We start from the raw sequence: 15104 nt of genomic DNA on the forward strand, positions 1-15104 counted from the left end.
AGCTAGTAATTACATAATTACATATAATATAAAATGACTGACTGACTGACTGATCTATCAACGCAAAGCTCAAACTAATCGACGGATCGGGCTGTTTGGTATGCAGATAGCTATTATCACGTAGTCATCCACTAAGAGATGATGGTTACTTAGTGGTTGACTAAGGGGTTTAAAATAGGGGTTTGAAAGTGCCACGCGGACAAAGTCGCGTGCTGGAGCTAGTATTACCAATAGTTTGTTGGTTTGTCATACTCGTGAATGTGTGCATTTGGAAAATAGATTCACAGTTTTAGAGCATTAGCTCTAAAAGTTATTTTTTTCCTCTATATTTATGAGATTCAGTAATATTTCTTCGCTTGACAGAAAGTTTCTGTTATCTTATTTTTACAATGGATATCTAGAGATTATTTTGATCCAGTGAAAATAAAACATACTTATTCTCTAAATTCTATTCGACTTTTTTAGAATGAGTTTATAATTTTACGAGTTGTTTAGAGTATTTGCCGTTGAAAGGAGTTTGTGTTAGGTTTGTATTGTTTTAGATTTCAAAAACAGTCGTTTTCAATATGAATTGTAAATTTTGTCGATTTACTGAGCGAGCGTAGCGTAAAATTCATTACGTAGCTGCTACGTATTCAACAAAATCCATTGTATTTTGAGATTCAAATTTTACGTTGGAATATCTTTTTGAGCGTAATAACTTTAAAATACAGAGTAGAGTGCACGAAAGTTTCGATATAATTAAATAACTAAAATATTAGGTACTTGTCATTTTTTGGCTCCGATAACACTAGCGATACACTCCGATAAGATCTTAAAAGCGTACTTTAGCGTACTTTGACTTTGCTCACTCTCCGCATTTTTTACTTGCGATCCGTTGCTCAGTTGTGACGTGATTGAAGAATAAACCAACAAACAAACACTCTTTTGTATTTATAATAATATGAGTATTGATTAATTATTATTTCTTCGGGCCATAACTCACTCCAAAGAGAGCTTCATCATTATATTATACCCATTATAACAAACTAGAGGATGCCCGCGAATTCGTCCGCGTGGATTTGAGTTTTTAAAATCTCATGGGAACTCTTTGATTTTCCGGGATAAAAAGTAGTGTCCTATGTCCTTCCCCAGGACGTAAGCTAACTCTGTACCAAATTTCATCAACATCGATTAAACTTTTGGGCCGTGAAAAGCTATCAGACAGACAGGCAGACAGACAGGCAGACACACTTTCGCATTTATAATATTAATATGGATATGACAGTGTGTTTGTTTGTCCACCAATCACGTTGCAATGGAGGAACAGATCAACGCGATTTTTTGCGTGGATATAGTTAACGAAGTCGCAGGCATCAGTCTAGTAAAAAATACTTTATTCATGTATTACAAGTAGACAGAAATCTAATAACATTGGATACATAAACGTTTTGCTAAGTGAGAGTGGCAGCTACGAAGATACGGGAAGATAATATATTACGTGTTATTACTTCTACATGTACCAAGATATTATGTTATAATCAAATATAATATTTTTCTATTATTGCTAACTAGTTGATTCGCCCAGGTTCGCATGTATAGATTAAGGGATGACTTATGCTTGACCGTGCCGGGCACGAGTCGTGTACGAAATTTCCGAGCCATGTGCATTGTAAGTCGTGCCTCGCTTCATATACACCAAGTGTAATATAAACGTGCACGGCCGAGACACGGACGCATCACGGACACGGCACGGTGAAGCATAAATTGCTTCATGTAATGCTCGTGATTGACGTGTACGAACGGACGGTCTTATAGACAGACAGACAGACAGATAGATAGACAGACAGACCTACAGACAGATAGACAGACAGTCAGACAATGAAGAAATCCTACAAGGGTTCCTCTTTTCATTTTAAATTAAAACCTAATATGAAATTTAAGGGCGGGTATATCAGTACATAGGCAGGTACAGATAATATACCTAGCTGTTTTTTTCTCAGCGCGTCTAGCCAAAGGTTAACTGACGAGCCATTATTAATTATTTTGTGAAATGTTGCATTTCAAAAGGCTCATTTTTCAAAAACATGGGCTTGCTCTCGATTGCACAACTGATGGAATCCGGAAAGTCATCTCGTAGAGTGAACCAAAAACTTAATTTGCTATAATCCGCTGAAACAGGTCGAATCTGCATGATGCAACATGCAGCATGCGAAATGCACCGCCCGCCCTCCCACTGCTAACCATGCAGGAGAAAAAGCAGCTAACAGGCATGTAATACGCACCACCACCATGCAGTACCACACAAATCCCAAAACACACTCGACGCACGTTTCGCCCCGACACCGGAGCATCCTCCGGAGATGTAGACAATTGCAAAATTTTTGCAATTGTGCATTGTAAGGTTTGTGGGATTTGTGTGGTGCTGCGTGGTGGTGGTGCGTATTGCTTGCCGGGCGTTGTTACATGATTGATCACTGCTCAAACTGTCTATGTATTCAGATAAGGAAACTACAGGCTACGCACATTATTCTAATGGATTTTGAAGTGCCATAAGCTCGTAACACTTCCGATGATTAATTGTTCAAGCTCTCAATTGACTTCAAAGGTCGGAACTCGGACTACAATAGCTTTGTGAAATACTATACAAGTGACTCGCCTTTGAACTATATAACACTGCGATTGATTAGGACGGAATTTACTTGGACTTTTAAAGATAAACGAAAAAGCTCGAAAGCTAATTGAGATTGAGACTTTACAATGTCCATTCTTAGAGTTCCGAACCACAGAAGGAAAAAATCATAGGATCACTTCAGTGTCAGTCTGTCTGTCTATCGTATCTGTCAAAAAAAGTGTATCAAAACCTATAGGGTACTTCCCGTTGACCTAGAATCATGAAATTTGGCAGGTAGGTAGGTTCTATAGCACAAGTATGATAAAATCCGAAAATCGTGAATTTGAAATGAAAAAAATTGAAATGTGCTCATGAGCAAATAATCAAAATGATAAAAACACACTTGACCAGATTTCAAAAAAAAATTCTACTTGAAAAGTCATTTTTCAACAATATTCATGGAGACAAAATCTTTCAAAGTCCTTGTTAAGACGATTTTAGCAAAATTAATTAGGGACCCTTAACCTCACTTCACTGCATCAACCACAAAAAAATAAAATACAATTTCTCAGGACAGTGAATAATGTACATGGACATTTAGAAAGAGACAGCGGTTGAAAAATAATGTACATCGACTTTTAGAAAGAGACAGCGGTTTGAAAATAATGTACAGAGTGTATGTATGTGTATGTGTAAATAATGTACTTTAGAAAGAGGCGGTTTCGTAAGCGTTGTCTTTGTCCTTGAGACCGACAAAGCGTCATATAGGTATGAATGACAAATACAACGCTCTATAAAGCCAAAATCTTCTAAATATATAAAAGGAAAAGGTGACTGACTGACTGACTGACTGATCTGTCAACGCACAGCTCAAACTACTGGACGGATCAGGCTGAAATTTGGCATGCAGATAGCTATTATGACGTAGGCATCCGCTAAGAAAGGATTTTTGAAAATTCATGGGGGTGAAATAGGGGTTTGAAATTTATGTAGTCCACGCGGACGAAGTCGCGAGCATACGCTAGTCTCACTCTAAAGGTCGATGTACATTATTTTCTGCCGCGTACTGTATTCAGCGGCTCCCTGCGACTCGTCTGATGTCGCAGGGAGCCGCTGGATCCAGGCGGCGCAAGACCGTGGCGTGTGGAAGTCCCTACAAGAGACCTATGTCCAGCCGTGGACGTCTATTGGTTGATGATGATGATGATGATGATGATGACTGTATTCGGTGGAGACCTTGGCATTGCAAATGTTATGAACTTATGTTATTTGGCAGCGAATACCTGTGCTGTACCTATATGTTGCCAAGGCCCAAGTGCCAACTACCTGAATATTGAGCAAGTTGTATGAATAAATAACTTTATTGTTAGCTATATGTCTGCTATAAAACCTACCTACCTGCCAAATTGCATGATTCTAGTTCAACCGGAAGTATCCTGTAGGTTTCTTGACAGACCGACAGACAGACAGACAGACAACAAAGTGATTTCCATTCTACGTGACATTGGCGAAGTGCATTGTGCTCGGTGTGGCACTACTGAAAGCCATAAAGCAAATTAAGAAGAAGAACAAAGTGATCCTATAAGGGTTCCGTTTTTCCTTTTGAGGTACGGAACCCTAAAGAACCGGTCAAGTGCGAGTCGAACTCGCAAACGAACTGTTCCGAATTCCGATCCTTGGGGTTTTCGCTTCTTGAAAGCTAGTTTAAAGAAGTAAGAAGAACTTTATAAGAAAGCAACCCTGGCCTCCGATTTTGAAGCATACTCGAAGGTGTCAAAAGGTGCGTAAACCTCGGGCCAATATCTATGTAATTATGCGTATGTATACCACATAAATACAATTTTATGAGTGTCGTCTATCCGGAGTTTTATAATATTATCTTAGTAAGAAAGAAAGAAGTTTTTATATGTGACCTAAAATAAAATTAAAATTAAAAAATATTTTTATTTAATTAAACTTTTACAAGTAAGTATTTTTGAATCGTCAGCTGCATCCCTATTTTTTTTTTTTTCAAAGAATATTAGCCATATTAAATGACTAATATTCCCCTTTCCTCTCCAATTAAGCGTCAGGCTTGTGCTAGGAGTAGGTACGACAATAGTGCAACGAGCGGGATTTGAACCGTCGACCTTTCGGTTTTCAGTCCACTCCTATACCGGTTGAGCTATTGAGGATTAACATCAATGGCTCCAACATCAATGGCTGCATCTACCTCTGGTTCGGAATGCCTTTCCTACCGAGAAGAACCAGCGAGAAACTCGGCGGTTGCTCTTTTCAAAGATTTGATATACCTACAATATTATGCCATGTATAAAAAAAAGTATTTGCAGTCCTGCGCGTTGCTGGAACGAGCTGTAGGTCAAATCCACGCTCTTTTATCATTAATTATACAATCTTCAATTGTGTAATATGCTTTTTTCAGGAGCATACTTTTAATAGATTTTTAAAGGCAAGTCCAAAATAGTTTACGGGACTTTGTTATAAAAGGTTATACTAACTATGACAAAAACTAATTAACTCTACCTTCTTAGACTCATCCTGAAAGTTTTTAATTAGGAACACTCAGCACAATCACAAAGTACACAAAAAGTTAAAACTTTGTGTAAAACCACTTTAAAATTGCGAAATTCAAAATAATTAATTAAAAACACAAGTTTTTCAGATTTCCGTTATTATTTCACATTTTAAAAATGGAATGCCGCATTCGTATTTGGAACGGAATATAAATATTATAGACTCCAAAACAAGTTGAAGCCTCCGTTTTCGTGAGTGGACTGAATTTCGCCGGCTCCAACGTTTGATATCAAAAGCAAACAGCCAAACCAAATTGTACCTTAAAGTTGGGTGCAAAAAGACACTATTTCATAGTTCCATATTTTTCTGATCAACCCTTACCTTGTAACATACAAAATTTGAACCTTAAAGTTAGGCAGTCAAAGTTGATTTTCTAATGCAGGTTTTGGGGAATTGCAGAACAATACAAATTGTGTGCTTCCCATTAGGCCTCCTGTATTCGCCCCCTAATGATGACGACGTAGATATTTTAACCGATACCTATTCACAAATTTCGGAGGGAATTTTTTATTGGTTTAGTTATTATGTGACAGTTTTGTTTCGTAATAAACTTTCTTTTAAGCTGTTTTCTTTATCCAAGTAATTATTAATCGTATCGTCTTGACTTGATCACCTCATTTACGCAATGGTGAGCGCTGTGGTCTTATAAGCAGGAGGTCCCGGGTTCGATTCCCGGCAGGGATAATTTTGGAATTTATAATTCGTTTCTAAATTGTTTTTGGTCCCTATCGGCAAAGCCGTGCCGCTAAGCGATTTAGCGTTCTGGTACGATGCCGTGCAGAAACCGATAAGGAAAAACAAACATATAATTATATCCCTTTCAAGTTAGCCCGCTTCCACGTTTCACTTAGACTTCATCATCACTTCATAATGGAATAAGTATAAAATAAATAAAAAAGTTTGTGTTTGAGGTATTAAAGTCTAATACCATATTCTAAGATGTACTTAAATGAATTTAATTAATTATAGTCATCAAGATCCTTGTATTAAGCTAGCCTCTCAATATTTCAAAAGAAACTTTAAACTTGCTTAAAACAACACAGAATCGCCATCAGGCGATAAATAACTTTATACCGAATTTTCCTTTGAACCATATTTTGTTTCTCGTGAACCTTAATAACAATACTTATTATGTTTGTTTGTATTTTCAAGAAGCGAACTGAAGCCTAAAAGGTCGAGAGTTCAATTCAAACCTATATCTATAATATTGTATCTTTTTGCTTTTTAAAAAGTTTATATTATATTATATTATATTATATTATATTATATTATATTATATTATATTATATTATATTATATTATATTATATTATATTATATTATATTATATTATATTATATTATATTATATTATAATCTGCTTTTCAAACCAGTGCCAGTGCTAGAGTCAAAAGGTAAAAATCAACACAAGTATATGGGTTCGTGGGGCGAGGATGCTAGATCCTTTTTTAAGGACCTTTCATCCCGTCTCGCGGAATCCACGGGGGACCGGAGGGCTGGCAGTTACCTCGGTCAGCATATTAGTCTGGCCATTCAACGAGGTAACGCTGCCAGCGTTCTGGGCACCCTGCCTCGTTGCGGTGGTTTAGATGATATTTTCGATTTGTAATTTTTATGTTCTAGAATAAGTTTGGTATTTTTGTTTTTTGTAATTTAATAATATATTATATTATAATATATAGTATATAGTGAAAAAATAAATTGAAGTTTGAGTTCAACATTATTTTCATGAAAAAGTAAAAATTTATGCAGGGAAAAGCTTAAAGTTTTAATGCATGCAATTCACTATTAAAACGTGATAATGCAGTTTAAAACGAAAAAGGCCAGTTTACGCCATGTTTATACACACAAACAAGTTGTGGTACAAGCTTTCGTCAAAACTTGTCAGAAACTGACAAATTATAAGCTTGTAATAGTTATTTGTTATACAATGCTGCAAAGTTGTTATTTTGTCGCGAGAGTTTGTATTAAACCTTAAGACCGCAACATTAATGTTTCCAATACGGTATTTGACAACTAGTCAAATCAGTAACTTTTTATCAAACGTCAAAACGCGCACTTAGTATGCGATATTCTATGAAATACTGGAATGTGACGTCACATCATAATGAAGTACTTTTTTAGTTTAATCGATAATATAAAATGGTTATTATAGTTAAAACTAACAAAAGACGTGGATTTTACGTGTTTTGGAAGACCCTCTCTTTAATAATCACTGAGAAATAATTTATTTTTGATGTAGTCAAACATCCAATTATTGTCACAATTATATTGTTGCTCCAGCATAAAAATAACAGCCTTTAGACATTGGTGTAAACGCGGTGTTACAAACCGCTATACATTCTCGGCTCGAAGGCTCGCAAATTATAAGTGACGGAAAACACGAACGCCCGAGACGCCGGAAACCACCACGCCTTAACGGGATATTTTACTAACCCACAAAGCAAAACGACTACTAAATACACTGCCTTGCAAATAAAACGGTAACTTATACGAAAAACTGTACTAAATTATTTTTATCCCAAATTGAAGAATACCATAGTTAAAAAACCCTGTATTCAATTGACACTTGAAATATTCAATATTCATGTCATCATTATCTGGTGGGAGGCTTCGGCCGTGGCTAGTTATACCACTCTACCGGCTAGTAACTACTCTAGCCGTGCCGCTAAGCGATTTAGCGTTCCGGTACGATGCAGTCCGGTATGATGTTCCGTGTAGGAACCAAAGGGGCATGGGTTTAATAAAAACTGCCATATCCCTTCCAGGTTAGCCCGCTTCCATCTTAGACTGCTTCATCACTTACCACCAGGTGAGATTGTACCAGGTGGGCTAACTTGTATACGAATAAAATCTCAATCCTAGGCCATAGTCCACCGCGCTGGCCAAGTGCAGACTAGCAGACTTAACACACCTTTTAGAACATTATGAGGAATTCTTAGACATGCAGGATTTCCTTTAGGAAAAGGAAGTAGTAAGTAGGAAGGAAGGAAGAAAATTCCGTTAAAGGAAGTGGTTTTTTTAATGTTTACAGTGCACCTAACTCTGATAAGAATGTTTACGTCTTGCCTAATACGGTATTTGACTACTAGTCTAATCAGTAACTTTTTATCAAACGTCAAAACGCGCGCTTAGTATGCGATATTCTATGAAATATCGATGTGTGACGTCACAATCATTGATTGATGTGCTTTTTTAGTTTAATCGATAATAAAATGGTTATTACACAAGCACGTGGATTTTATGTATTTTGGAAAACCCTCTAAGTATTTAATAATCACTGAGAAATAATTTATATTTGATGTAGTCAAATACCCAATTACTAGGCTCTTGCCGCTCCCAACTTAGCTTTTTGAAAGCGAAGGTTTTTGTTATAATATCATTATTTACTAACGAACCTAATGTATGTGGTTAGGGTATGAAATTATTAGTCTTATTAGCGACAAGTGGAGCACTACAGAAAATTAACTCTATTTGTATTGCTGAATAACTTATGGGGATATAAACCACTTTTCACCTTATGCTTTTACTTGTAAGGTCCAAATTTGTTTGAACCGAAATAAGTTGCAGCATTCTCCGAAGCTCTGTATCGATAGGAAAATAAACCGCAAGCTCTTCAAATTGCGACTCTAGAACTTATGAAAATAAATTTGATTTTGCTGTGACAAAGTTACCAACATGGATTAAGACGCAGACAAGTCAATGATCGCTATTATAATTTCCTATGCTTTATTGCGTTCTATGTAAAGGTTAAGTAAGTAAATATGGTTGTTTTTATATCATCATCACTGACCTCCTGAATGAGAAGCGGACGTTTTAACCACTAGGCTATTACGGCTCTTTTAATATACCTAAAGTTCCATACATTTGAAAATTCATTGTGACGGGCTGATAATTTTAAGTTTGTAGCAAATTTTCAGTGTCTGTAGCTAATCTCTAGAGAATCTTGTGTAAAAAAACTGTTGAAACTGAAATAAGTCTTAATCCTTTCTTCTAAGGGTCAATATTGGATGAAAGAAAAGTAGATGGGCGACCTTGGCTATCTCTGTTATCTTAACAGAATCTAAAATGGGACTTAATTGCACGGTTTATAACAGCAAAGACTGCTTCAGTTAGGGTTCAGATTATTTTTATTCTTCTTTGTCCGCAGTTTTTACACATGTCTATTGTCTACTTGTCTAGTCTAAGGGTCTATGCTGATAGACTGGCGCGGAGCAAAAATTCATCATAATATTATTTTCAATTTTAAATTAAGTTTTAGTAAGTTTTTTTTAATTCAGATACAAGTTAGCCCTTGACTGCAATCTCACCTGGTGGTAAGTGATGATGCAGTCTAAGATGGAAGCGGGCTAACCTGAAAGGGGTATGGCAGTTTTTAATAAACCCATGCCCTTTTTGGTTACCTACTACACGGCATCGTACCGGAACGCTAAATCGCTAGGGTGGTAACTAGCCACGGCCGAAGCCTCCCACCAGACAAGACCAGAAATTTAGAAATTATAAAATTCCAAACCCTGCCAGGAATCTAACCCGGGACCTCCCAATAATAAGACCACAGCGCTTAGCTCTGCACCAGGAAGGTCGTCAAAATAATATGTTGGAAATAAGTTTTTTTACATAATAACTGTGTGAGTGCTTCCATAGAACAAGGAGATCTCCAAGTTTCTTGCTGGTTCTTCTCGGTAGGAAAGGCATTCCGAACCGTGGTAGATGCATATTATGGTGATTCAAAAGTACTTGTAAAAGTTTAATTGAATAAAAAATATTTTTATTTAGATCATTCGTGCCTCTTTGTACGTGTTCGGACGACCGAATTCCGTACGAAAATGCATGAAAAATGAGCGCGGAATTAGTCCGCCACTGGCGTGGTAGCAGTGGCGTGCAGCTCATAGAAGCATAAACGCACTGCTTACCCTCATTGTAATCAATCAATGCTTATTTTTCATTATAACCTGCCGTAAAATAAGTTCATACCTAAATGCATACCCTGGCTTGAACTCTTGTGCACGCCACTGCGTGGTAGGTATTATGCACAGTAGCTGGCTCAGTGTGATGTGAACCGCAACGCGGATTAGCTTGCGGTCTCCTTTGTTTAGTGCTCTCAGTGGTCAGCGGGCAGATTTAGATTTACATAACAATGAGATTTCATTTAAATTTCATTCGCAGCGATACGTTAAATTAAAACATTCATGTTTCATTCGATGTACTACATATTATGCACCGGAATTCATAGTCAATGAAATTGACTAAAGGTTCTTATTTCGACATCCAAAAATGAGTAGGTACACATTTTATTTTAACTAGTTTATGCCCGCGACTTCGTCCGCGTGGACTACACAAATTTTGAACCCCTATTTTATACCCTTAGGGTTGATCTTTAACTATGAGATTTGAACATATGAGCTTAATAAAATATGTCATACTACTAATTGCAAAAATATTAGGTAACTACAAAACTTCTTTATAGACACTTCAAAACTGACAGACTTTCATACAAACTTCAAACCCCTATTTTACCCCTTTAGGGGTTGCATTTTGATGCTTACTTAGCGGACGCCTACGTTATAATAGCTATCTGCATGCCGAATTTCAGCGTGATCCGTCCAGTAGTTTGAGCTGTGCGTTGATAGATCAGTCAGTCAGTCAGTCAGTCAGTCAGTCAGTCACCTTTTCCTTTTATATATATTATAGATAACAGTATAAAAGGAAACTTGAGTTTATCTCAATAAAGTCACGTACGGTCTTTAGAAAGGTAAAATACGTGCACAAGTTCACTGCCAAATAAATATTCTAACACTGATATTTGCTTTTCATTCTTTTCACTTTTTCCTAACATTTTCCCGGTATAAAATATAGTCTGAATAAAATCTAAACCAGATTTTACCTCAATTTTGACAGGGATCGAATTCTAAAATATAAAAAGTAATATAAGTGAAATTATAATTACCATCTACATGGTGATTTATTAGTGATCTTGCAAAATCGAACCAAGTAACCTGTCTCTACTATCCATTAGAATATTTAATTATTCTTAATTTCCATGGGAGCCATTTTGAAATTTTTATTATTTGTTATAATAGCGGCAATAAAAATACATATTCTATAAAAATTTTAAATCTCTACCTCTTACGGTTCCCAAGAAATAGCCCGCTGACAGACAGAGGGATGAACGAACGGACAGCGGAGGCTTAGTAATAGGGTCCTGTTGGCACCCTTCGTATACGGACCCCTAAAAACTGCTAATTTTATTCAATAAGATACACAGAAAGATACTCCCTATAGGGCTGGAAATCTCCCGTCTACTGTCAGTAATTTGAATTTTACTATGATAAGTACAATTTAAGATAGACAGATATAAATGCAAATTGGCTTCCACAAAGCAACATACCGGAACACGTCGTGGTTTGGCACTTAGGCTGCCGAATCTCGTTTAAGTCTAGTTTACCACTGAATGGGTGATTTTAAAGGCCAATGTTTTATTTCTGCTGGGATAAATAGAAAATGTCTCTGCCATGTCACTAATTGATCATAGTTTTTCAAAACTTTTAATAGTCTAGAAATAAGAGTTCGTGGTTTCTATTTTCAAATGAAAATTGTTAGAAACGCGTCTTCTATGTTTTATCATTCGCTGAATAGCCACCTTAGATTATCCCTAATCACCAAGTTGATGTTTACACGTAGATACCTAATCTAAAACTTTATTCAACTCGATTAATCTTATTCCCTCGTGAAATTCTCTTTTACTAAAGCGCGTGTGATAAATTGCGAATTTAATTTGCCTCGAAACGAAACGTGCTCTGAAATTATACGTAAGGTAATATATAACGTATAACGTATAACGTATATTTTAAGTGATAATTAGATATATTTCTGGCTACCGCTATTATAGACGTGCAATGGAAAAACTATATTATAAGTAAACTCTTGACTGCGATCACATTTGATGGTAAATGATGATGCAGTCTACACCTGATCGGTTTCTAGTTTCTACACGACACCGTACCTGAATTGCTACGTTTCTAATCGAAATCTAAATCGCTTGGCGGCACGGCTTTGCTGGTAGGATCATACTAACCACGGCCGGAGCCGCCAGCAAAACCAGACCAGGTACAATTTAGAAAATATGAATTCCCAAATTGCCCATGCCAGGAATCGAACCCGGGACCTCTGACTTATAAGACGACAGCGCTTACCACTGCGCCAAGGAGGTCGGCAAAAGTCGCATAGATAGATCTTCGGACACGTCTCTCGGCGTGACAGTGAATCCATCGAACGCCTTGTAAGTAGTTGTAATGCAGGGCAAGGTGGAGGCACACGATCGTGTGGTGGAGGGCACCAGAGGGCTTGGAAGGTGGCCAATGCAATGGACGGACTAAATTACTGTGGATAGTTCCTTGCACGAGTGTACCAGGCTGTCAGTCAGCAGGAAGAAGTGGCGAAAGCTCGTGTGGCGTATAACATCTGCCCACCATCTGATCACCACCACTCTGCCAAGAGTGCTACGACGAAGAACAAGAATACACTTTCATATCTATAATATTAGAATGGATTGTAGAAGCAGTAATGTCGTACATAATCATAATACAGTTTATTGTAATAATCATTATTAGATCTAGAAAAATGTGAACAATTCACAACAAAGTTATTTGATAATAAACCAAAGGAAAGAAAAGATTAGATAAGAAAACACAAAAACTTTCGTGCGGAACTATCACCCCAGTCGGACAAAAGTTTTACGACCTAATAAACTACACGGAAATTATTAGGATTTAGGGTTCCGTAGAAAGTTACAACAGTCGTGTTGCTGGCCAATAGAAAAATTAATAAAAAAAACATCGCAAAAAAATATAAAAAAATCCTATAATTTTGTAAAAGTTTACGATAGATACATATATTGAAAATAAACATCTGACTGACGCTACAGGTCAACGAACGTTGCGTAAGTAGGCCACTCGGAGTCATATGTTAAGTTTTATTATATATTAGTTTTTAATTTTACGGATCATTAAAATAAAACCATTTTACTTGGCACGCATTGCCAATTTTTTTTTGGCTTGGCATTTTTTTTTAATGATCCGTAAAATTAAAAACTAATATATATATGTAGGCTCGCCGCCATTTAATTGTACAGATTTTGCTCATTGAACATCGCGTCATCGTCCCCACCGTCATTGTGAGATTATAAAATGAGATGCGCAGTGTGTCTCGAGACATTATTCGTTTGGCTTTGGCCAGAGTCGCTTCTCAGTGGATACTATGTTTGTCGTACTGTAGGTTTTATTATTATCATTGTCGTTGTGACCTAATGTGGTTTCAGTTGTTTGAGGTTATACTACTAGGTTGTGAAAGGTTGCTGTGAGTGTGTTTTGGCGATCTAGACAGGTTGTTTATCGGGTGAGTCCTTTTGTATCGTTCCAATTTGTATTAGACAAACGTGATCGTTGTAGTTGATGTTAATTGAACTAATTCTTGTGTGCTAGGTTAGCTGGTTGGTCTGGGGCCGGTATGGGGACATGGTGGAGCCGGTCGCTAGGTAGGGTTAGGTTTAGCTACGTTACGTTACGCTAGTGGTTGTCACGTGTGATAAGTGAGTATTAAAATGATTGTAATTGAAATTACTACCTTCTGATGTCGGCCATCCCCCTTGTTCTCCGACATATATATATAATAAAACTTAACATCATAAATGTGTCGTAGGCGGGGCACTGACCCTAGTTTTACATACTACATATTTCGGGTTAGAAAAATACTAAATCACTGAAACTACAAAATGAGGCAAATGGTTATTGGTATTCTTGATCGTCCAAGTTGGTATTTGATTGTGTTTAGATAGTAGGTATAACAATAACGCTAAGTTTTTGCTAGCGTTCAGTTTACACCCTGTATTCTTGTAAATATTTTTTTAGTAAAATATTATAAAACACTACTACGTATTTAGATAAGGAACGACCTGGCAGTCGGAGTGAGCACGCTTGGCACAATATCTCTGATTTTGTTTGTTCAACCTCCGTGATTTGTTGAACGCGTGTTTTTTTCCCTCGCGCTGCGATTTATTCCCCTCGGATTATTTACTCTTTCCAATGACTCAAAGTGATCTGTATTCATATCTTCAAGTAAGTCATTCATATCTTTTAAGTATAGGCTCAGATATTACATACAGAGCTTTGATGAAGCTGTCTAGACAGAGACGCCTCAGAGCTTGACATTTTTCATCCATCTGGTGGGAGTATCTTTGAACCAATTTGGTTTTTTTTTTTGGACTTTCCTGGTGCGGTTATCATATGTAGGTACATGGACACGAACCGATTGGTGTCATGTACTAATCAAATCGACACGGTTAGGTAATAGGTATAGGGGTTTTGTGCGGGTGTTGTCATTTGAAACTTTAGAGTATATGATTACGTAAAGGAGAACGACCAGTTTTAGGTCCAGTCCTGGGCACAGTCTTGTTACAGAAAAACAAAAATATTGGAAAAACCCCTTTATTTTATGACTAGCTGATGCCCGCGACTTCGTCTGCGTTTAATTAGGTTTTTTAAAAATCCCGTAGGAACTCTTTTATTTTCCGGGATAAAAAGTAGCCTATGTCACTCTGCAGGACTTTATCTAAACCCATGCAAAAAATCACGTCAATCCGTTGCACCGTTGCGACGTGATTGAAGGACAAACCAACAAACCAATAAACCAACAAACAAACACACTTTCGCATTTATAATAAGGGTACTGATAAACCAAAATCACAAAAAATAATTTGAATTCACAGTTGCTAAATATAGATTTTTTTTAACTATAATGTCTGTTTTTTGTCGTGGTTATTAATTGTATAGTGGCATGGTGTACAGTCGGATTTGTTATTATTTCATGTTGGATTATTTTTATGTATAGGTAGGTGTGTGTTATTACTTGATTGATAATTGCAAAAATATTTTTCAAATAACA

At 36.8% G+C, this 15104-nt stretch overlaps 1 protein-coding gene and 1 long non-coding RNA gene across 4 annotated transcripts in view; both read right to left on the bottom strand.

Annotated features, from left to right (window-relative positions):
• LOC138402802 (uncharacterized) overlaps positions 1-15104 on the bottom strand; it is a 498790-nt gene that overhangs the window by 356240 nt on the left and 127446 nt on the right. The window lies entirely within an intron of this gene.
• Syt7 (Synaptotagmin 7) overlaps positions 1-15104 on the bottom strand; it is a 429808-nt gene that overhangs the window by 291105 nt on the left and 123599 nt on the right. The window contains exon 1 of one of the 3 annotated variants that reach the window (XM_034971820.2): positions 5117-5353. The exons of the other annotated variants lie outside the window; for them this stretch is intronic. Within the exon in view, the coding sequence (XP_034827711.1) occupies positions 5117-5130 (14 nt within the window). The 5' untranslated portion in view covers positions 5131-5353. Of the gene's footprint in view, positions 1-5116; positions 5354-15104 lie in introns of those variants that run through there. 3 annotated transcript variants of the gene reach the window in all.

The sequence above is a fragment of the Maniola hyperantus genome, chromosome 9 (genome assembly GCF_902806685.2).
Source record: "Maniola hyperantus chromosome 9, iAphHyp1.2, whole genome shotgun sequence".
In the NCBI taxonomy this organism is placed as follows: Eukaryota; Metazoa; Arthropoda; class Insecta; order Lepidoptera; family Nymphalidae; genus Maniola; species Maniola hyperantus.